The 24,394-nt window shown below is 26.3% G+C and overlaps 1 protein-coding gene across 3 annotated transcripts; it reads left to right on the top strand.

The window, feature by feature from the left end:
- Positions 1-1,562: 1,562 nt before the first annotated feature.
- Positions 1,563-16,502, top strand: LOC100207039 (uncharacterized). Of its 3 annotated transcripts, XR_010638245.1 has the most exons (6): positions 1,563-1,722; positions 4,611-4,726; positions 7,910-8,011; positions 9,103-9,163; positions 14,240-15,460; positions 15,575-16,502. XR_010638245.1 is itself a non-coding variant. In XM_065796405.1 (5 exons), exons 1-5 carry the CDS (start codon positions 1,594-1,596, stop codon positions 16,313-16,315), a joined length of 483 nt encoding a protein of 160 aa, XP_065652477.1. In that variant the 5' UTR covers positions 1,563-1,593; the 3' UTR covers positions 16,316-16,502. The 3 variants fall into 3 exon arrangements, 2 of the variants coding, with proteins under 2 accessions (XP_065652477.1, XP_065652478.1); XM_065796405.1 differs by lacking the exon at positions 14,240-15,460 and having other exon boundaries at positions 16,241-16,502; XM_065796406.1 differs by having other exon boundaries at positions 14,240-16,502.
- The last annotated feature ends 7,892 nt before the right edge of the window (positions 16,503-24,394 follow it).

Here is a 24,394-nt window from a genome sequence, read left to right as displayed (position 1 = left end):
CTTAGTTATTTATATTTTCCCTGATGAAGATTTTCCCAGGATCCCGGGAACAATGTAAATAATTCCCGCTATCCCGGGAATGGAAAAATCGTCCGGGAAATAGTTTTACAAGGTAAGTACAAAAAAAAATTCTATTAACACTGATAAAAATACCAATAAAATTTTTAGTCTCAAATCCTATTTTATTTCAGACCAAAAAATTTTAAACTCTAATTAAAACCCCCATCTTTTTAAAAATATATCATAGTTTCATTAATTAAAAAATTCTGCAATCAAAGTTCAACTGTTCAAGTTGAACCCAAATTAATTAAGACGAGTGTAATTTATCTCCGAATATATAATTAAAATAAGTTAGAATAACTTATTGTAAAAATATAGATAAACTTTTGTAAAAATAGGTAAGAAACTAATCCCTAATAGTTGCTTAGGTTAACTGAAAACTTTTTACATGATTTAACAAGTGATACAATTAAAATAAATTATTCTAAAACTTTTGTAAAAGTAGGTAAGAAACTAATACCCTAATAGTTGCTTAGGTTAACTGAAAACTTTTTGCATGATTTACCAAGTGATATAATGATAGATGAAGACATTGGTTTTGGACTCCATTCATATATAATGAGTAGTTATAGAAGTTAACCATCGCGTCAGTTCGTCACAATTTAAGACAAAACAACTTTTAGGTGCCCCAAAAAGTCCTTACGTTCTAATCACAGAGCACTGCGGAAGAGCATTTGAAAGGAAGTTCGCGCCTTCTTCCTTACCAACGTTATAAACTTGCCTAGAGGAGGCGTCGAACCACGCGCTAGCCACTGCGTAATCGCGAAAGAACCAAGAATCCGCTTGCAAAAAAAGGTTTGGTATCTTTTATTAAGTATAGAAACAAAAAAAGCTGGATATCGTCATAGATAGAAATAGGCTTTTGTTATGTTTAAAAGCAACAAGATATCAAGCATAGAACTAACCTTTTGTTATGTTTAAAAGCAATAAGGTACCTTGCATAGTGGCAGATGTGCTAAATAAAATTTAGTTACGTGAATGAAAAGCTTTTCTCTTTAAAATATTTTTGTTGATATACGAAGCTTTTTAGGTATGATTAAATAACTTTTTTTTTCTAACCTATATTAAATTATTCGCCAATAGGGTTTTAATTTTGTTTAATAATCTCTCAGCGTTGTAAAGCCATGACCATGTACAGTTTCCGATCTTCTTGAATTAAGAGTTGTAATGACTTTTAAACAAAGTCAAATACCAAAAAATACACCTTAAAGAAATATAGATTTATGAAAAGATATAATAAAAAAACATTATTATTGTTTCTTATATTTTCTTTTTTATACTCGATACTAAAATTTTGATGTCGATTGTTTTTTTTTGTGATTTTTTAAATATTAGAGTTTAAAAATTTATTTTCTAAAAAATTTCCATTTTTTTAAGATCATTGATTTTAAATAAACCGCACTTCTATTGTCAACCAGTTTTTGTCGAAATTGCTAATTCTATATAATACGGGGGAGAGATATTTGTTTACAAATATTGCTTCAGATTTTTTTTTATATTCAACCTTAAGTGACGTTTTAATTACAAACAAAAATGGCAACTGGCCCGAAAGTTTCAAGCGTTGACTTAGCTGAAAATATAAACGAAAATAACGATGGGAAAACTGTGATGCCAGAAGTATCAGACGAGAGGAGAGAAGAAGTTATTCAAGAGATTAAAAAGGTTCTATAACGTCATAAAATAAAGTCATACATTAATTATTAATATTAAAGTTGCATGCGTTAAGTTAGGGTAAAGTCAGTAGTTAATTGCAAATACACGTGTTCTGCTTTAAGTGAAACTTGTTTTTCTTTATTTTATGTTAATAAAAAATAAAAGAATAATTACGCCGTTAACTTATGCTTTTTTTAACAATAGTAGTAATAAGAGCTGTAATATATATGTCTAGCAACAATATGGACTGTTTAAAAAGATATATAGATCTGAAAATTTAACGAAAATACTCTAGTTTAATGATAAAATTACTTTTTATATCTACTTTTTTTAAGTAGTAATAAAATAAAAACGTTATTTTTAGGAAAAAGTGGTACCATTAATAGAAATAATAATTTAAAAAAAGATAATAGTAAAAATGTTAATAAAATGTTAAAGAAAAGAAAGAGAAAAAAAAACAGAAGAAAGTGTAATCATAATTTGAATAAAAGACTTCAGTAGAACAGTTTTTTTAAAATTGAGGTCTTGAATCTTTCAATCTATCATAAATATTTAAGAAGAAATAGAGAAATAGATGAATCTATAAAAAAACTTCACTAAAAATAATAACTAAAAGAAAACAATTGATTTTTATTAAGAATAAACATTTCACATGGTTTTACAAGTTATAAATGCATTTCATTTTTGTCATTTATGAGTATATTTTTTTAGTTTCAATAGAAAAAAAATTCTGAATTGACTGATACTTGATTGATTTAGAGAGCCTATATACTCAGAGAGCGAACATACCTGATTATTTTTGATTAGATGTTTGATTTTTTAGTTCAAGTTTTAGATGTCATGTAGACGCAAAAAAAAAAACTAATTGCGAGTGAAGACTACTACTAAATTTTAGTTAAATATTTGTAAAGTATGTTTGGTTATAAAACATATAAAATGCTTTCCAAGAAATCAAAAATAGTAAGCTATGTGCTTTGATACTTAATGAAATCTCAATAACTGAAAGTGTATATATACGTCTACAAGCTTATACTATGTTCTATCTACTAAGTTGTTGCATTACCTGAACATTGTTGCCAAGCTAACCATGTTTTATTTTTTTTATACTTAGAGGAACTTCTTTGTAATGGAAACAAATTGTAGCATATTAATATACCAGAAGTTCTGTTAATGGAAGTGTTTTGAAAAATTGTTTGTTTAATATTGTAGGGTACATAATTTCTATAATTAAAAAAATTGAAAGAATTTGCACTATTAATTTTAAATCTAGGTTTTAAAAATAGATGATGAGTATGCAAAGTTTGTTACAGACAAAGAGCACAAAATTGGAAGTTTAGTTTTTGCCAATGAAAAAACATTTTTATTCTTTTTACATATATATATATATATATATATATATATATATATATATATAGATATATATATATATATATATATATATATATATATATATATATATATATATATATATATATATGTATATATTTATATGTATATATATATATGTATATATATATGTATATATATGTATGTATATATATGTATATATATGTATATATATGTATATGTATATATATATGTATATATATGTATATATATATTTGTATATATATGTATTTATATGTATATATATATGTATATATATATGTATATATAGGTATATATATATGTATATATATATGTATATATATATATATATATATATATATATATATATCTATATATATATATATATATATATATATATATATATATATATATATATATATTAGGGCAGGCCAAATTTTTTATCGATTAGAGCCACCCCCTAGGATGATTCTATGGACAATTCTAAGCAATTTTGGTGAAGGAACCATAGGTCTATCTCAATTTTCGAGTCTCCCACTTTTTCAGAAATTCAACCTAAAAAATAAGAACATGTGTAAAAAAAAAATAAAAAAAAGAATTTAGTGAGAAAAAAAAGTGACAAAGTGTTGTTGCTTTCAAGTCAACAACGTATTTATTTTAAAAAAACATCGGTAAAACATCATTACCAACATATTTTGTGACAGAGCACAACAACAATGACCAATTTAAACCAATTCAGAGCAATTCCTCTTACACCATAATGATATAATTTTGACATTAGAACTTTGTGGTTGACAGTATCATTACTGTGTATCAGTGCTTTTTGCAAATTAACAAACACTTTACCACCAAACTGATTTTTAGAGTTATATAAAAAAAGATTTTTTAAATGAGTAAAAACATCATTAAAGTGCGTTTTTTAAAATGTAGTTATTATTAAAGTGTTTTTACTGTAATTTTTTAAACTTTACCACCAAATTAGAATGCTTTAAATATTTATATATGATTCTTAATTAGCATAAAATTTTCTATCATAATCTGCCATATAATCACAGGGGTAAAAAAACTGAAAAAGTGTGCAACAGTAGATGTCAAACTCAGACAAATTGTTAAAATTTTCCTACAATTATCATAATGGTTGTAAAGAATTTTCTGGATTTACAAATTAGTTATGTTTAATTTATTGACAAGCTTATGCAGTCGTAAATGCAACTTAATCTGCTTTCAAGTTGCTCTATGTATACTTAAGATGAGGTCTGATGAAGAATGTAAAAAATAATTTTACTTTAAATTACATAGAATTTTTTTTTTATCCTGATTGTTAGATTTTGAATAAATATGTAAATTATTCTATTTCAAAAATATATCTGCAAAATAATCTTTTGAAATCATTTGTTTTTGTTCAAGAACATTTGTTGTTCAAATACATTGTTTAAATAGGTTTGTTATTTTTGTTTTCAAATTGATTCAAAACTGCAATATTTTAAAAGTATACAAAATTACTTTTGTGTGTGTGTGAATCTATTAGTTTATAAATTTTTTTCATTTAGATTGAAGATGATATTGTTATGTTAAAAAATTCTATCCAACGCAAAGAAAAGAAACTAAATGAGTTACGGAATGAAATTGGTGATACTCGCTGGGCCAGAATTCAAAATTCTCAAGCGTATGTATTTGAAACACTTTTTTACATTATAAATGCAATTTTTTTTATTGTAAAAACTTTCTTATTACATCAAATTATTTGTTTACACTCTCTATTTTTTTTCTTTTTGCTAAACTGCTTCACATCTGCTGATCATTCTTAAAATTTTATGATATTCTGCTTAGTTTCATTTTTATTTTTGGCAGAAAATTTTTTGTTATTAGTCAGATTATTTGTTGTCAACATTAATTATTTATTATAATTACTAATTATTTTATTGAATATTATAATTTCTATCATGTGGTGGGAATTGAACTCGGAACTTCTTGCTTATGAGGCAAGCGCTCTCCCACTACACCACTACCGCATTTAATTGTGTATTAAATAATCACCATGACAGCATTTTTTTATTTTTAAATATAATAAATATTTTAAGGGATTGCTTGAGACCCTTAAACATCTAGCAGGTCCCTAATATTATCAACAACAAAAAAAATTTTCTTCAAAAGTATTTTAGTGTGAGTATTAAAAGAATAATTTAAAAATTTCGAAAATTTTATAAAAATTTTATAAAAAATATTGACAAAAAAATTGTAATAAAAATTTTTTATAAAAAATGCATATTTTTCATTTTCAGTTAAAAAATGTCATTTTCCAGAAAATAAGTCTAAAATATTAATTTTTTTTATAAAATAAAAATTGTTTGTAAAAATTTTATACAATTTTGCTTCTTTGGAGACCCAAATTTTTGTTGTTGATAATATTAGTTACTTGTCTAAAGTTAAGTCTTGAGTGACCCCTGAAAATATTTTTTATAGTAGGTTTAAAGGGTACCTCTGTGTTTCAAGAGCTTCACTAACTTTTTAATCAAATTTTTTTACTTCTATTTTAAGAGTCTTAATATTCTCCCACTTTATTGCTTCCAAGCAAAACTTATTATGGATGGCTGTTGCTGACTGATAATTTTTCCCCTTGTTTAAACTTTTTAGATGTTGAGTTCAAGTTCTAATTTGAAGTTTTGTTTTGTCTACATTTCTTTTTGAGCATTTGCATTCAATTAAATAAGTTGCATGACTATTATGTGACAATTTAGTTTTGTTTTTTGATGTTAGCAATGTTCTTAAATTTTTATTGGATTCAAAAACCACTTTATACCCAACTTTTCTAAATATTTTTTAAATTTTTTTTATTTTAGTTTATAAATACAAACTTTAATGAACAATATGTCTACGCAGAAAAACAAGTTGAGTATGGTACTACCATGCTTTTGGATTATATTCCAAGCTTGTATTTAAATATATTTGCTTTATGTGACATTTCAATGTAAACAGCCCATTATTATTTTTTCTAATGAATGTATTTTTTTTTTTTTTTTGAATAAGATGTTTAATAGTAATTATTGAGACAAACATAAACATTTGTAAAAAAAAAAAAAGTCTTATATATATAGAATTTATCTAAACACATATATCTTCATCAAGTTTCCTCTACTCGAGTCACTTTAAGAAAAAAATATTAATTTTATGCTGATAAGACTTTTGAAAGTTTATTTAAAGAAAATTTTATTGGACTGCTTCCATTAAGTAAACTTGTAGTGACTAGTTAGTCTGACACTAACAAAGTCTAAATAAATGCTCATGTGCTTGCAATATGGTAAATGAAAATAAAATTTTTCTTTTTATAATAACTTTATTTCATTTACTTTGTATTAAAGCAATCAACAAATTTTTCTCCTGTTGCTGAAAAATTATATTTAAGAATCTTCAACTTCAATATTACAATACAAAAAAGCTTTTAGCTTATTTAAATAGTATATGAATACACATAATTTTGAAGTTCTTAGATATCCGCAGTTAGCAAGATCTTTTGATGCAATGTCATACCATAAACATTTAGTGTGCATTAATATGTGCTCATAAACCTTGAATCAGTTATTTAAAGGTTGCTGATCAACATTGATGAAATGAAAAAAATAAAAAGTTGTTTTTTGCACAATCAAATTTTCATCTAGTTTTTATATGGATTTTTTACACTTTTTGTGTTTGTCTAATATATTATGTGACTTATATTATTAAAAAGCCAAATGTCGCACATTAAAGATATATTTTAAAAATCATTTCTAAATAATTAGTTTCAAATAAAAATTATACAATATTCTTTTTTACATATTTTATAATATTACATTTTTACATCCCTTTAAATCAGAAGCTATTATTTTCATAAACCAAATCTAATAATTAATAAGTCTAGTAATTATTGTCAATCAAGTGTGATTGACCAGATTTGATTTTAGAAAATCAAAGTATTCTTTTTGTTGTTATTTTAAGTGCTGAAGTTTTTAAGTGCTAAAGAACTTAATCTGAAGCTTTTTCTTGGCTTTTTATTATATTATTTAATAGAAAGATTTTTTATACTATGCAGAAAAGATTCATATTTTTTTATAACCAAAAAAAATTAGATCTTTATTTCATTCTAACAGGCCTTTATTTGATTTTCAACAGTGTAATCTTATTTTCACTTCTGTTTCCTTTATTTTATTTATTGAGGTTTTGTTTTAATGTAAAAAAAAAATAGAAATTATGTTGGAAAAAGTATATTAACTAATTAAAATTACAGAATAAATCATGAAGCAATAAAAAGTAAAGCAAAAGTTTCATGTTTAAGTTATAAGTCAAACATGGTGTGTAATACTAGAATATAAACACAAGGAAAGATGTTAAAGCCAGTGATGCAGAGTCCCAAAAAGGACTTTGGATTTGAAAGTCACAGGAAAAAATAGAGGTATAAAGCCAAAATCCTTTGGCACTTCGTACCTCTGGTTAAAGCATTATTTAAGGCATGACATATATATGTTTTTATTTGTTGTATACATTTTATGTTTTACATTTTGCAAAGTCTCATTATAAATAGGATTTACAAGTTCTATTCTTTATAGCATCATAAAATCATTAGGCATCATAAAATCATTAGGTAATTATCGTTTCAATTTTACTCTTAATTTCAAAACTTTTAATTTTACACAAATTAAAAATTACCTACCAATTTATTATTGTTAAAAATTTATTATTGTTCGATTTAGACAAGTAAATAGTAAGAAAATTATATAATTCATCAAGTAAGCAAACTAGTAAAAAAAGTATAATTTAATAAATTGATTTATTTTAAATATTTAAATCATATACTTCAGCAATTTTTTTGTTTTAGTGTTAATAAGTCAAAGCAAGTACTCTCTGATGCAACTCAAAAAACTTCCAGCGCTTTGAAAACACTTGGAACTGCTACAGTAAACAAATGGACTGAAATAAAGTAAATTCACTTATAAAACTAGTATTTGTGTATTTAACATAAATTAGTTTTAATGCATTATTAGTTGATTATCAATCCCCTTAAATCTTACAAATTATAAATCCCCTTATAAATTACAAATCCCCTTAAAAATTACTAATCTCCTTAAAAATTGCAAATCTCCTTAAAAATTACAAATCTCCTTAAAAATTACAAATCCCCTTAAAAATTGCAAATCTCCTTAAAAATTGCAAATCTCCTTCAAAATTGCAAATCTCCTTAAAAATTACAAATCTCCTTAGATGTGTTCTATTTAACAAAATAGCACTAGATTTAAAAAAAAAATATTTAGTAAGAGATTTAGCTCAAGAACCTTTTAACAGGTCCCTAATATTATTTTAGAAAGTTTATCAAAAATAGGTCAATTTAGTGCACTCCATTTACACCCACAATAGAAAAAGTTTTAACTGTAGTATTTTAAACATGTTATATATTTTTTCATTCACATCGAACCACAAAAACTATTTAAATAAAACAATGTTGTTTAAATATATTTTTTCATTTACATCGAACCACAAAAGCAAATTAAATAAAACAATGTTGTTTAAATATATTTTTTCCTTCACATCGAACCACAAAATTTAAATAAAACAATGTTTAAATAAAATGAAGCAAAGTTATCTTTTACTAAAAAATAATTAAAAATTTTTTTTATCAAAAAAACTTTGAAAAACACTTTTTTGATTTTTAGACATAAATGTCACTTTTTATGCAGTAAAATGTAAGCATTTTTGAAAAAATCATTATTTAAATTAAATTAAATTATTATATAATTTCACTTCATTTGTGACACAGGTTCACCTATTTTTGATGAACTCTTTTTTTAAAAAAAATAATTATAGAGACCTGTTAAATGTTCAAGGATCATAAGCAACCCCTAAAAAAATTTTTTAATTTTTAAATGTTCAAATACAGTGCTATTTGGTTATATAGAACACAATAAGTATTAGGAAGTATGCTAAGTCATTTTAAAAAGTTGTTATTTTTTGAACCACCCTATTAAAGATAAATGAAGATTTATAAGTATATGTTATATTGTATCTTTATTTTAGAGAGTCACCTAAAGTTGCCTCTGTGTCAGAAAGATTTTGGACGACAACTAATGTTGTAAAGGTAAAGTTATTAAGTATTTATTTGCAGTGAATTGCTAAAAATTCTTTTTGCATAAAAATGTATGTTAGAGATTTCTCTATTGTATAAAGAGTCCCAAAATAGAAATTACAGGCGAGGTATTCTATGAGGAAGTGGGACAGGCATGTAACCCACTATCTCGGATTTTCTTGATACTTTGTAAAATGGTCACCTATATAACATAAACTACCTTGACAAATTTTAGCCCCGATATCAAATGGGTTTTGGAGATATTGTTACTTAAAAATCAGTTATTTTTAGCAGTTTTTTTGTTTGACGGCCGTTTTGATTTTACTATAGTTTTTTGTTTTTCAAGTTTCTGTTCAACTAAACATGTGATTAAGCTGAAAATTAGCACCGGTGTTGTTTTTAAGGCGAGGAATCAGAATATGATGATTGTTTTCAATGAAAATATTTAGACCTATACCAATACGGGGATTGTACTTCACCTATAGCTAATTTTGAAATTCTAACAAAAGCAGAAAGAAGGCCTGGTAAGCATGGTAGCATTAATTTTTTGTGATTTTTTTTTTGTTTTTATTAAAATAGATATTTTAATGAGTGTTTTAGTGCAAAATTGAGAGGTGGGTTTTTTGAAATTTGTTGTAAAATTATAGGAGTATTATGTAAAAAAAATTATTCAAAAATTATACAAAAGAAAACTCATTTAACCAATTATTTAAAGAAGCTTTAATTCAAATAAATATTTCTTTTTTAAATGAATTTTTGCTTTCTAATTAATGACATATGTCAAGTTATTTTTTACTAAAACAGAAGAAACACTCAATATTAAAATGCTTAGACTTATCATTAGTCTGATATTTTGCCAGTTGTTGTTCTTACTCTGTATTTAATCATTAAAATAAAAAAACAAGTTATAATCAAAATTAAATGAAAAAACATTTAAAGATAAAAAAAAAAATTCCATTTTAAATAAATGTTTATATCTTTGTATATTTTGTATTTATTTATAGTTAAATAAAAAATTGAAAAAATACAATGAACAAGATTTTGTGTACATTTGGTATTTTTTCAAATGATCAATGTCATAAAATGGTGTACACTAAATCAACTGGATTGTAAGATTCATCAAGCTATTCAGAGAGAGATAGAAATTTATTATTATGGAGATCTGAGCTATCAATATTAAACGTTAATGTTAAAATCTGTTTGCATAATAAATTTTAATTTTTTTATTTTATTTCTAAAATTATTAAATTATCTAAATTATTATTTTCTAATTTTGATGAGTTTTATTTATTTATAATATATTTATAGGTGGTTTGCAAGAAATCAACATTCAACTGGCAAAAGATATGTGCTCAATTGGTATTGAAACAACACCTGGTTTTAAAATGTGTCCTTTATGTTGAAAAGAAGTGGTAAAAAAAAGATGGTTGGTTTTACAGGACCACAATGGTGAAAATAATTTTCTGGAATAAACATTTTTTGATAAAGATATAGAAGTTGCACAAGAAAAAGAACTTATAAACACATTTTATGATAAATTATGATAAGTTATGATAAATTAGATGTATCACCAGTAAAATTTGATTGGGTTCCATACAACATGCTAAAATTTTTCTAGGGAAAATAAAAATGAAAGCTACTGATGTTATATTGAAAAAGCTATCAGTTATCCCCAATGTTAGTGCAGTAGGCCTGAAAAATGATGTTACTGAGAAGCCCAATGTTGAACATCAGAAAAAAGTGGAATATCTAGATAAATTGAAACTTTCGATGCAAGAAAGCTGAAAATGGCTAACAGAAGAGAAAAGATTTAAGTTTGTCATACAAGACAAAATCCAGGGTTACCACTAGAAACAACAGCAATGCACACTACATCCTGTAGTTATTCATGACAAAAATGATCAAGGTGCTACTAAAAGTCAACTAACGTCTTTATGTTTTATATCTGATGACTTAACACATGATGTTGGATTTATTTATTGTATAGTAAAAAGAACTGTCCAATTTGTACAAGAAGTGTTTCCAAATGCCACAAGAATCCACTATTTTTCTGATGGTTGTGTTGGTCAGTACAAAAATTGCAAACATTTTTTAAATTTATACCATCATGCTGAAGATTTTGGGATGTAATGTGGATGAAATTTCTTTGCAATATCACATGGAAAGTCACCATGTGATGGCATTGGTGGAACAGTTATAAAACTTGTTTCAAGTGCTAGTCTTCAATGTTCAATTGACTTTTTTGAAAAAAATTGAAATTTTTCCAAAAATAACATATTTGGCATCCACTTCTTTTTTTTAAAATACGAAGATATTTTTTTTAGTCCATAAACCTTTTACTCTTTGATTGAATACCGCAAATACTTTACCTGGTACAAGAGGTTTCCACCAATTTATTCCGCAGTATGCAACAAGCATAAATGTCAAAAGAGTCTTTGAGCAGGAGGAATTTAATCTAACATTCAGCCTTACTGCCTCCATACAATATCTTCAAGAAATCATTGCTGGAAAAAATTATATCTGCAAATATGATATGCTTTACTGGGTTGGTTTGGTGTTTAAAGTTGATAAAAAAATGAAGATATCCTTGTAAAATTCCTTGTTGGGTTCCTAATAGCCCCATATTCTAATTATGATAAAAAAAACCCATTATCTTCAAGAACAGGGCGCATATACCAAATAGACACAGACAATTTGCCTAAAATCCAATCTTTAAATTAACTCACTCATATTATAAAATCCAATCTTTAAATTAACTCACTCATATTACACCAGTTTTTCTTTTATAAGCAATTTATGAATTAATCAGATACAAGTTCTGGTTTTTTATAGACTAGTTTCTTATTTAAAACTTGTATTCATTTAATTTTTTAAACTCAATATATTACATTTATAATGAATTTTTTCATTTTAACTATTGATAAAGTTTTCAAAATAAGTAATTTCTTTATAAATAATATCCGAATGTAGCTTTTCATTATAATTTGTTTGATTATTTTTAAAAATCCTCAAAAAACCCACCTCTCAATTTTGCACCAAAACAATCTTTAAAATATCTATTTTAATAAAAAATAAAAAAAATTCACAAAAAATTAATGCTACCATAGTTACCAGGTTATCTCCTTTCCGCTTGTGTTAAAATTTCAAAAATAGCGATAGGTAAAGTACAATCCCCATATTGATATAGATTTAAAGATTTTCATTGAAAACAAATATCATATTCTGATTCCTTGTCTTAAAAACTATACTGGTACTAATTTTCAGCTTAATTACATGTTTAGTTAAACAGTAACTTGCAAAATAAAACTAGTAAAATCAAAATGGCCACCAAACAAAAAAACCTGCTAAAAATAGCTGATTTTATAGTAACAATATCTCCATAACCCAATTGATATCAGTGGTAAAATTTGTCAAGGTATTCTATGTTATATAGGTGACCATTTTTACAAAGTATGAAGAAAATCTGAGATGGTGGGTTACAAACCTTTAAAATTTGTCCCACTTTCTCATGAAATACCTCAGGCTCAAAAATAGAATTTGTCAGCAAAGCTTAACCCACAATAAATTTAATATTTTTAAATTTCATAGTTAAAAGCCATGATTTTCTTAAGCTTCAGGTGTAGTAGTATAGATCTTTTTAGTTTTTTAATTTTACTACCCAATGTGTTGTTTCTATGTGCTCTTAGGTGTAAAATATATTGTTAAACACCTTTATATAAATATAATTAATTCTGTTTAATAATATTGAACTTCCTCCATTTACCTCAGTCACTCCCTCCACTTTTTAAGTTAAGGCTTTGCTGTTTATTACAAACCCCATTTATTGGACAACCTCTAATTAGTAAGTTTTTTAAAATTTCTTTACCCTAATGTTTATTAAGACACTTAGACATACGCACATTTATTTAAGTAAGTGTGTGATTAAAGTTTATTTGCGCACTTTTAAAAATAATGACTGGCTGAAACACTGAACGAAAAAATTTAACACAAATCGCAGAAAAATTTGGATTTTAATAAAACTACTTCTGCAATTGTAAAGATTCCAATGTGTGTAAATAGATTGTCAATTTTAAATTTGTAAATAGATCATTAATTTTTTTTGCTTTTTTATTCATCCAAACAAATTTTTGAAATGTGTTATTCTTTATATTAAGTGTCCCATTTTCATTGTACTTTCTTATGCATAAAAAACAAATTCCACAAAAAGCTTTTACAGATCAAGGAAATTATTTATGTTTAGAAAAATTTTGGTTTTTGGTTAGGTACACCTGGTGTGTTTTTTTTCTTGGCTACTTGTCAATTTTTAGTTTATTTAGATAATTAAACACAGTTTCAGGCCTAATGAAAGCCTGCCATTTCTGACCAGAAGAATGTGTTGTGATTCTGTTTCACTTTGTTTATAAATCGGAATAGATGCAATTTATTGTTCAGAAATCATCATGCACAAACATCTATCAAATATTTAGAACTTTTTCTTTGTTTTTCAACCAATTATTTCAATGTATTCAAAAACCATTATCAATCATATTAATGTATTCATTATCTGGCACTAGAGATCAATCAATTGGAAATTATGTTTGTCCTAAATGAAAAACTTTTTAAGAAGAACTTTTTTATTTGACTATTCAGCTGTTTTTTTTTTTTAATATTCTAAATACTTTGGATCTTTTTCCTAGATTTTATTATCTTTTTTGCATTCAGCGCTCTAATTTTCAAAATTTTTAACAAGGCTATTGATTATTCACTGGATTTAGATTATGTATATAATACTTCTTGGTTTTTTTCAGTTTAGTATTTATCATAGATGATTGTGGAACTGAATTTTTAGAATATTCAAATTTACCAATAATGTCTAAACGTAAAGCATTACATTTCATACTTGACAATTTTTTTTATTTGCATCCCTCATCTTAACTTTAAATAATTTTCAACTGTTGACAGTCTATTTGACTTTAAGTTCCATGTTTTACATTATAATAACATTTTATAAAATATACCTTAATTTTGTTTTTATAATATTAAATTTATTATTACTGATGTATAAACATGTCAGAAAAATATTAAACATTCCATGGTCGTTTTTTCTAGAACAAAATTCTTTCCGGATCATTCGGATCTAAACCAGCCATAAAAGATGCATCAGGAAGTAACTTTTAACAATTAAAAATATTTTCAAGACTTTTTATTAAATTTTTTAAATATAAACTTATTAGTTTATTCTAATGAGAACTGTAAACAAAATAATAGATGCTGTTAGTATGAAACTAGAAATTTGGAAGGTAGATTATTTGGAAATTGGACCATTTTTTTTTTTTAAATAGGATCATTATTCTTATGTTATATTTATTTTATTAAGATTTGTTATATGGATTTTGTGTTGTAAGATTTTATATTTTGTACCCATATCTTATGTATTTGATTATTTAAAAGATTTTATTTATTTTAAATTGTTTTATTTTTTACTACTTTGTTATAAAAAATCCTAAAAGCTATTATTCAAAGTATTGAATAATAACGTTTTTATTCTACAAAAAAATGTGTAAAGTTTCAACCGCCAAAAAAAAAAAGTTAGCAAATAGAATTCGTCTTAAGTAGCTATGATCTTCATTTACCATTCTACAAATGTTAACATGTAACAATTTAATACTAAAAACGTTTATTGGTCTTAAATTGTTATTTTGTCGATCTCATTTTTCTCTGCTAAAAATAGTAAATACATCATTAAAAAAAATACTGTCAAAATAATTATAGATTAATATTTAAACAATGTCAATATTTATATAGTTAACGTATGTCAACATTTGTTACAACTCTCAAGAAAAAGGTACTGTGAATGAAAGTAAATTTTAGGTTGGTTGTTAAAGTTAGGTTTATGGATTGGATGTAAACAGACTTTTTTTTGAGGGGGGGGGGGGGGGCTCCTACCCACCAGCCACGGCACTGGAGTCGGGTGTCAACATTAGAACGCTCTGTTGGTTTCAACATTATATACATTATTAACATTTTAGATTAGATGCAAAAACTAATTTTAATTTTTTTTTTTTTAATGTTTATATAAAATTTACAGTATCTTTAACATTTAATGTTCAGAGATAAAGATTTTATATAGAAAAAGTGAAATAAACATTTTATATATATGCTTAATCTTTTTTATGTGCATGTACAAAGGTTTGATCTTGTTTATATACTTATATATGCTTATATATTTGCACCTTTCTAATATGCACTCAATTATGCATGTAGCATGCACATATGCAATAACTTAATTATAAGTTTTTCTTAACACATCACCATTATACCACACAGGAGGTGACGTGTTGTGAAAATCTTATAAATTGGTTAAAAAAAAAAGTTTAATTTGTTCACTAGAACAGTCATAGAGTATAGAATTATAAAGAACAAAGGGTTTTTATATTTCTAAAGAAAACCAGTTTTAAAAAATATATCGAGAATATGTGATCTTTATCAACTATGGAATATTCAAATCTTTTTTATTAAGAACTACTACTTTTTTATTAAGAACTACTACGGGCTTAGTGAAAAGACCACTATTGTTTTTTTTTTTTGCCCCGGTCATGTAAATGTTTCTCCATAAATTTTGTTAATGAACAATACTTAAGCGTACATACATACATATACAAAAAAAAACAACAACCTTAATTTGTTGTTTATTAATACATAAGACCAGGGCCGTCTCGAAGAGGTCTCCCATTGGGGGGTTTCGTATGCGTTCGGGACCGCCCTGAGTAGGACACGATTTGTTAAAAATATGAAAGTGATATATTAGGTAACCATCTACCTGTTTTTTAAGCAAATTATTGTTTTATAAGCTACATATTATATCCCACGCTTACATTTGAGGGTAGAAAAGTTTTTGAACTTTTATGGGCACACCTACAAAATAATGTTAGTATTGAACAGTATGAAGTAAAAGTTATAACCCACTGAACGGTAACTATGTATGATATCCATAGTTATGTTTGAAATATATATAGGGTAACAAACCATTAGGTTGCAATAACCTATAAAAGTAAGTGATACAATTTTCCTTTGGGTGTTTATGCATGATAATTTCTTTTGGGTGTTTAGGCTAAATTGACTGGTGAAACAAATGAAACATCAAAACAAGTCGTACAAACAACGACGGACGAATCTCACGCTTGACGAAAGTTTGAATTTAAATGACTGGAAGCTTTTTCATGAATATTTTCCCCTTATTTTCAGTTGTTATGATTGGGTAATCGATGTTTTTGGTTGAAGTATTTTTTTACTAAATATGTAAATATATACGGATATTTAAATTTTGAAGTAAAATATTTTTTTAAAGAAATATTTTTGATATAGCCAACTATTTTTAGTTGTTTGATTTAATAATTTGATTTCTTTGATGACGTTTTATGAAGCCATTGAAATATACAATGATTTCAAAACTAACTTTCAAACAAAGTCATTTAAAAGTCGGGTTCCAATATTCTAAGACGCACAGCTAAAATTAATCCTCGCTGATTTTTTTCATTAAGTTAAAGTTAGTTAGTACTTAAATTTACTAGATGTATTGCTACAAACAAAAGTTATTCAATGATTTATTAAATTATCTGGTGGTATAAACTTTTCTTCTTAAACATTTTTCTAATCTTGAACCGCTGCAACGACTACTATGCTCTGTGTACTCTAAAAGAAGAAATTGTATAATAAGGATAATTTCTTTATAATAACGCCAGGCAAAAACCTGATAAATTTTAAGACTTGTAATAAATGTAATAACTTTTACATTAAAACTGCAAAATAAACAAAGACATCCGTTTATACAGTGAAGTTTTATAATAAAAGTAAACACGCATTTTGAACAATTCTAGTAATAGATTTTAAAGTATGTGAGATTGTGCTTCGTATGACCGTTAATTAAATTCGTCATAAAAAATGTCCGAAATCTAGCACTGTCTAAAACATTTTTGTTTAAAAAACATTACACTTATTACATGGCAACTTCAATTCGGAAATGTGATAATATGAAAATAAATACTAATATTTAAGAAAATTTTTCACTGACTGACACCTAGGGATACAATTTTTATTAAACAGTTTATAATACAAGATAAAAAATATATATGAATTATAATGGGAATTTTGCTAGCATTTTTTGCTTCGATACTTTAATTGGTGGAAAAAAAACAAGTTTTTTTTTATTTGCTTATAAGTTATGAAAACAAGTTTATAAGTTTATAAGTTTATAAGTTGCTTATAAGTTATGAAAACAAAGTAAAAAGAATACAGAATCTCATATTGAACACCAAAGGTATATAGAATCTCATATTGAACACCAAAGATATGGAACAGCTTTAGGAATAACAATATTGAATTCATTAGATTTATTTTTTTTGATAATAATAAAGAAATATCTAAATCAAATAACAGTTAATAACAAGGTAAGTTGTGACAATAAATAAAAGAATTAGTTGTGGAACACAATAACAAGTTGTGGAACACAATAACAGGAGATATTGTGCTATGAAAATTGCAACAAAAAAAAATTTGAAATAGTTTTACTAATATTCTACTTGATTTTAATTCCAATGAGTGTTAATATGAATGTTTTTATATTATCTTATATTTTTTTATTTCTTTTTTTACTTCAGTTTTTTGTAAGTAGTTTTTGCAATAATTTAATTTATTAAGTTTGATCTCGAACTTATCAAAATTTATTTATATATGACGATAAATCATTTCATGCTTATGTAATTCTTTTCGAGAAAAAGTTAGATCGTACATTAACTTTTACGAAATGTCATTATTAATATTTGACGGCATATCGTTGTTAACATTTGACGACGTTCATTGCTAACATTTGACGACATGTTTTTGTTAACTTTTTACGACATCGCGACGTTAGAATTATCTTGTTCTATCTCCACTTTCTGAAAAAATCGAGTTTTTATAGTTTTTGAATAGTTTTGCACTATGTTTTTCTATTTTATTTAGGGGAACATGGGGCAAGATGACGAACGTTTCGAAAAACGCCTGTATCTTAGTCAATATCTGTCCCAAAAATTAAAACTTGATTTAAAAGTGATAAAAAATCATTCCGCGTCACTTATGTATCAAAAAACCACTCTAAAAGTAGAAAATAGCTAAGGAAAAACTCATTAAACGATGTTAACTCAAATCGTCATCTTGCCCCGCGTACGGGGCAAGATGACGATTTGAGTTAACAAAGTTTAAAACTTTAAGAAAAGAAAACTCTATGAAGCTATAAATGCCTCAAAAACCATCATCACAAATTCTTTTTTATTAAAAAAGTAATACAAATAAAGGTGTAACTTTTAAAACTAATAAATTATACATTTATATCGGTCAATGCAAAAAAAAACAGTAACAACCTAGTAATCAGTTTGTAGCAAACTCCAACGCAACAAAATAAAACTATTGTCAAACAAATATTGTATTTTGTAATAAAATAATTACTGAACAATACAAGAATAGCAAACAGTACAAGTAAACTTCCGTTTAATATAGATTACGGACAAGCCATCTTGCCCCGGTCATCTTGCCCAGGCTAATACAATCTTTAAAATGAATCAGAATCAGTACATAATCAAATTATCATAGCCTAATACTTCTTGTATGGCTTCCAGTTTCATCAAATTAAATAAAAATTTCTCGCTTACCTTTAGCTGGTGATGTAGCGATGTAATAAATCAAGTAAAACGAGGATAAAAAGTTTTTTTCTCTATGTCGGAAAAACTTTTTAATACTTAACTTTCGTCACAAAAATAATATTTAAAAAGAAACCATTGATAAATCTAGTAAAACTAATCTACTTCCCTTTCAGCTAAAGTCAACTGTTATATTTAGTTTTGCTTAAGAGATAACTGTAGGTTTTCATTTTGCCCCATTCGTCATCTTACCCCATGTTCCCCTATATTGAAAATATATAAAACTTTTAATACGGTGTTGCATGCCATATTGCATTGTTCTATCTCCTAAATAAGCAAATTTGAAAATGTTATCTTATTTTAACTCCGATCAACCAATCATATATTTACAATTACATATTTGTACGGAATAATTTTGTTGTTATTGTAATTTTCAAAATGGCAACTAAAAATATTGACCAAAAAATGGAACATGCTCTGAATCAAAACGAAGGTATTTTTTCACTTAATTAGCGTTATAATTTTGCCAAATTTTATTTTGATTATCCAGAATGCATAAAAAACAAAATAATTTATTATTTATGCATCCTAGATAATCAAGTAAAAAAGGTAATGGAGTTTTTTAATCTTTAGAGTCGCTTGGTATTACACCTTCTCGTAGGTCACCCCATGGTGGAATATCTAGAAAACGTAAAGCTGATACGAGTAATTGGAAACAAAATATAAGAAAAATGCAACGTCAGTCGGGTAAAGCTTATAAAAATTCAAAAGGTAAACAAGTGCCTGAAAGATCTATCGCAACGCTAAAATGTTGCAAAAATTGTAAGTTCAAATGCTCTACTAATATAACTGAGATCGAGCGTCAAGTTATATTTGATAACTTTTGGACCTTAGATAATGACGGTAAAAAACATTTTTATTCAAAAACTACCGAAAAACTAGAGAAAAAATGCTGTCGGACAGCTGCTCGTGAAAATTCGAGAAAAAAAATGTCTTATTATTATAGCTTCTTTGTTTCTAATACACAATATAGAGTTTGTAAATCGTACTATCTTTCAACATTGAATATTAGTAGCCAAAGAATATTATATATATGAAAAATCTCTCTCTGTTGCAGAAATATTTAGTCCGCTTGGACTAGAAAGAGCTATTAAAAATGTAAACCGTAAAAAACCATTCTCTGTTTACCAAATGCAATTAAAAGATGTGAAGAATTTTTCAGTTGTTGCTGGTTTTTCAAGTTATAAGTTAGTGCCTTATACAAGAGTTAAAAATCTTGTTTATCGAAACGGTCTGCCATACCATGTTTTTTTTTTAAACCTCATTTTCAGACAATTATTCACAAGCTCGTATTAATAAGTTTGTCAAGCGAGCAGCATCAAGCATTATTACCAAACCATTAAAGACAAATATACCAATGGCAGCTTGCTTACGTGCTCCTTATCAGTCTTTATCTGCTGAAAAAGCCAATGATATCATTTCCATGTATTCATACATGCCTGCTGTTGATATTGCATTTTACAAAGCATTAATAAAGTGATTTTATATATGACTTTCTCTGTTATTTATTTAGTATTGATATATAAAACATATAGTTATTATTATTATTTAGAAATCTTGATAAAATTCCTTATTTAGCTTATTATTTATTATAGTTTTTAACAAATACTTAAACTCTTGTAATAGAATCACAGGTATACGAAAATTAAAATCAAGTTCATCTTGCATGCTGTTTTTAATTAGATTAGTTTAAATGTTGTGTTAATATCTGTGAGACTTAAATAATTGATAGAAAATTTTAAAAAAGCTGTTTCTTTGATAAATATTTTTCATCCCTTTCCTATACGCTATATATTACCCTTTTTTTATTATGTAGCGAAGTGTTCTGTTTTAAATTAGATGTCTTAGTCTTGTTCAGAGCCGGCGCGAACAGGTATCAAATAAACTTGTAAGAACAGTGCAATAGCTAGTGGGTCGGAGCCCCTCCCAAAATAAATTTTTAAAAATTCCATTTTTAGGTATTACAAAAAAAAAACTCCTTTTACTTTAAAAAGAGTTCCCATAGATTCGCCGGGTCCCAACCAACCCTAATTTAGGGGCGTGGGGGTGCAACAGCACTGCGTAAGAAGAATGACTACCTTGAACAAAATTTCATCGATTTTCAACATGTCTTTGTTAAAAAATGTAGTTAATATATTTAATATATAAGATGTGACAAAATAATATTTTTGTATTTTACAAAATACCAAAGTTATTTTGTTCTATCTCCAAAAGTGGGTGGGAAAATATGGGCGTTAGCGAAATTTTTATAAGTTTTTTTTATTTAAAAATAAACAACGGAACAATCATAAATCTAAAGAAAATCTTTAATTCCCAAATAATTTTTTCAACTTAGCAGCAAACAAACTCAAACTTTGATATCGATTTTCTCAGTTTGCAAAAACATGGACTTAGAACAAGATAATTCTAACGTCGCGACATGTCATTGTAAACGCTTTACGACGCGTCATTGTTAACATTTTACGATATGTTTTTGTTAAAATTTAACTGAGACCACGACAATTTTCATATTTCAATTGAGTATTAGAAATTGAGTTGTTTAGCTAGTTTATTTTTGTAATAAAATGTAATACATTTTGATTTTGTAAAAATTTCATGCCACAAAAAAAAAAGTGATAGTGCTTTGATTGGTGCAAAGTACTGCTCTTTGAATATCGTGATTTATCGGATCAAAATTATCTTTACTTTTTATTTATTTTATAATATTTTTTAATATTTTTCATTTTAAATTATCTTTACAATATTTTACCAACGCCTCTTCTGCTTCTTCAAAATTTATATCAAAAAAAATACGAGAAAAAAACAAAGTTTGAAATAGAGTTGTTAACCGGAAGATTTCGTACAGTTCCGGAAAAATAAAATTCATTTGGAAGGATATTGAGAATCAGGAATTTTTTTTTTTCGTACCGAATATTACGAAACATTTAAAATTGTCGATGTTCATTTCGCAAATGCTACTTACGAAATTTAACCTTTCGCAAGTTAAACTACGAAATACATTTATTTTGTAATTTAGTTTTAAAACTATATTGCTACATACGAAAGTAGCGATTACGAAACGAGCTCTTTTGCTAAACGACGTTTTGTTGTCTTTAAAGAAAGTTTGTTTGCCAAACGGATATGATTGTAAAAAATAGTCTTTATATACCAAAATGTTTATAATAAAACTTTATTTTCAGTATCTTAACATATTCACATTGTAAGGTTGTTTTTTTTGAAACAACAATAAAAAACGAAAGTTCTTTTGAAACTGTTTCGCACCGCAACTTGCGAAACAGTTCTTAACGGGAAAAAACTTACAAAACGTGACTAACAAATATATTTAATTTGGTTTTATAAATCAAATACATATAGTCAACTAAGTAACTAAAACACTAATTATTATATGATATTGATAAATTTCAGTTGTAGACTTTTATAAATAAACTAAGACTTTTAAAAAATATATATTTTTAAATGTCATTTTATGAATAAGAGTTAAATAATGAAGATAACTTGAACAACATTAACATACGAATGCAATTGCGTAATCGGAAAACAATGCGTATGTTGAAATCAAAAAAAGACCTAGTTTAAGTAATGAATGCTAAAAAATAACTGTATAATAAAATTGCCTAAAAATAGCTCTCACTTGTTTTCAGATAGAATGGCTTTACGTTTAGTCTCTTTCACTTTTTTTATATTTGAGGTGCTCCGTTACATGAGATTTCGATTTTATTGCCTTCATAACACCAAGTAAACTAAAAAAACTTTAAAGACAACCTTTTCAAAGATTTTTTCAAAAACGTTTTCTTTTATAAAAAGAAAAAAAGTTAGGCGAAAGCCAAGAAGTTGGGACACTTGGTCTTCCTTGTGTCGTCGGCCCTGGAAAATGTTATAAAATGCAACATCTCAACGTCATTGGGACTATATAACTGCTGAAAGTTTTAAAACTCTAGCTATTTTGAAGGGCAGTAAAAATCATTTGCAATACTTGGTAGCAAAAAAGCGGGCTCGTACAATGCAACCCTTACCCTGGGTCTTCGTCCCTGGAAACAATTTTGCTCTACAATTCGGAAAGTTTCAGAGCTGCAGTAAGTCTGAAAGGTTTATTCTCTAAATTAATCTCAAAATTTAGTGAGAACTAGAGATGGCACTTTTACTTATTCTGATGTAAAAACGCGAATTACTTTATAGCGTAAATTACTTTACATAACTCATATAAAAATATATAATTTACTTACATTTAAAAGTAACTCCTTTTTTTACTTAAAATAATATAACACGTGAAAGTTAATTACCAAAGTTAAGTTTTTTAACCCTTAAAGGACGGCGGGGTATTTTACTACCCCAGAAGAGTTTAATTTTAACTGCCACATCAACAAATTTTGTCTATTTGAACTGCCACTTCAGAACATCTTTTATTATCATTTAAAGAGGTTGTTAGTGTAAAATGTTTTTGTTTTACTAATCAATTGACAATACTATTGTTAGTTGAAAATTTAGTTACGTTAAAGACGGTTGGGGTATTTTTATACCCCCATTCAAATTTTCTCATTATTTAGTTAGTGAATCAATAAATAGTTATATGAATCATGTTTAGTTTAACGCTTACTTGTGTTTTAGTTATTTTTAATAGGTATGGGGTATTACTTATCTTTTTTATGAGTAAATTATACCATATATGCATTATATATATACAATCACTGTAACAACAATAGTGTGCTCATGTTGCATATATTTTGTTTTTATGTCAAAAATATTTATATTATTGATACAAAATAATAATGCCTAAAATATTTGTTATATATTTTTTCACATATTTTGTTTGATAAACACTAAAACTATTTTTTAGAATAAATATAATTAATATAATGAGTCACCCAAAAAGAAATGCTGCAGTCGGGGCTAATAATATTATTTTTGGTTTTAATTAATTATCTTCAAGTAATGACTTAGCTGAAGAAAAGCTTACAGACGATGAAGAAGATATTATTATAGCCGACGATGAATCAGATGCTATCATTTCTGATGAAAGTGATAAAGAAGTTGTTCAGAAAAATCACATTTTAGATCAAAACATGATTTCAAAGAATGGTGAGGAAATTTGGAGTAAACTTTCATGTGTTAATGCTGCTCAGCCACGTACACACAATATTATTCGACAACCAATTGGCCCAACAAGGTTTGCAGCCCAATTTTGCGGCCAAAGTGCGGATACTGCCTTTAAAGTCCTTATTACACCAGAAATTATTAGAATTATTGACAACTACACTAATGCCGAAGCTTGTAGAATAAGACTAGAAGGATGGGTTGACACGACAGTAAATGAACTTTATGAGTTTATTGGAGTTCTTCTCCTAGCTGGAGTGTTCCATTCAAAAACCGAAGCATAAAAGAACTTCGGAGTAGATTAGATGGCATACCAATATTTTTGGCTTCAATGCATATAGATCGATTTGTTAGCTTGCGTCGGTGCATTGGATTGATGAGAGAGAACCAAGAAATCAAAGACAGTTTGAAGACAAATTTGCACCTTTAAGGAAATATA

Source organism: Hydra vulgaris, chromosome 04 (genome assembly GCF_038396675.1).
Source record: "Hydra vulgaris chromosome 04, alternate assembly HydraT2T_AEP".
NCBI classification, from domain to species: domain Eukaryota; kingdom Metazoa; phylum Cnidaria; class Hydrozoa; order Anthoathecata; family Hydridae; genus Hydra; species Hydra vulgaris.
This window is presented reverse-complemented; position numbering and strand designations above follow the sequence as displayed.

Excerpts from the sequence above, each read along its gene's own strand:
- LOC100207039 (XM_065796405.1), top strand. The coding sequence starts at position 1,594 with ATGGCAACTGGCCCGAAAGTTTCAAGCGTTGACTTAGCTGAAAATATA. Across the intron at positions 1,723-4,610 it reads TTATTCAAGAGATTAAAAAG|ATTGAAGATGATATTGTTAT; the intron begins GTTCTATAACGT and ends TTTTTCATTTAG. Across the intron at positions 8,012-9,102 it reads AACAAATGGACTGAAATAAA|AGAGTCACCTAAAGTTGCCT; the intron begins GTAAATTCACTT and ends TCTTTATTTTAG.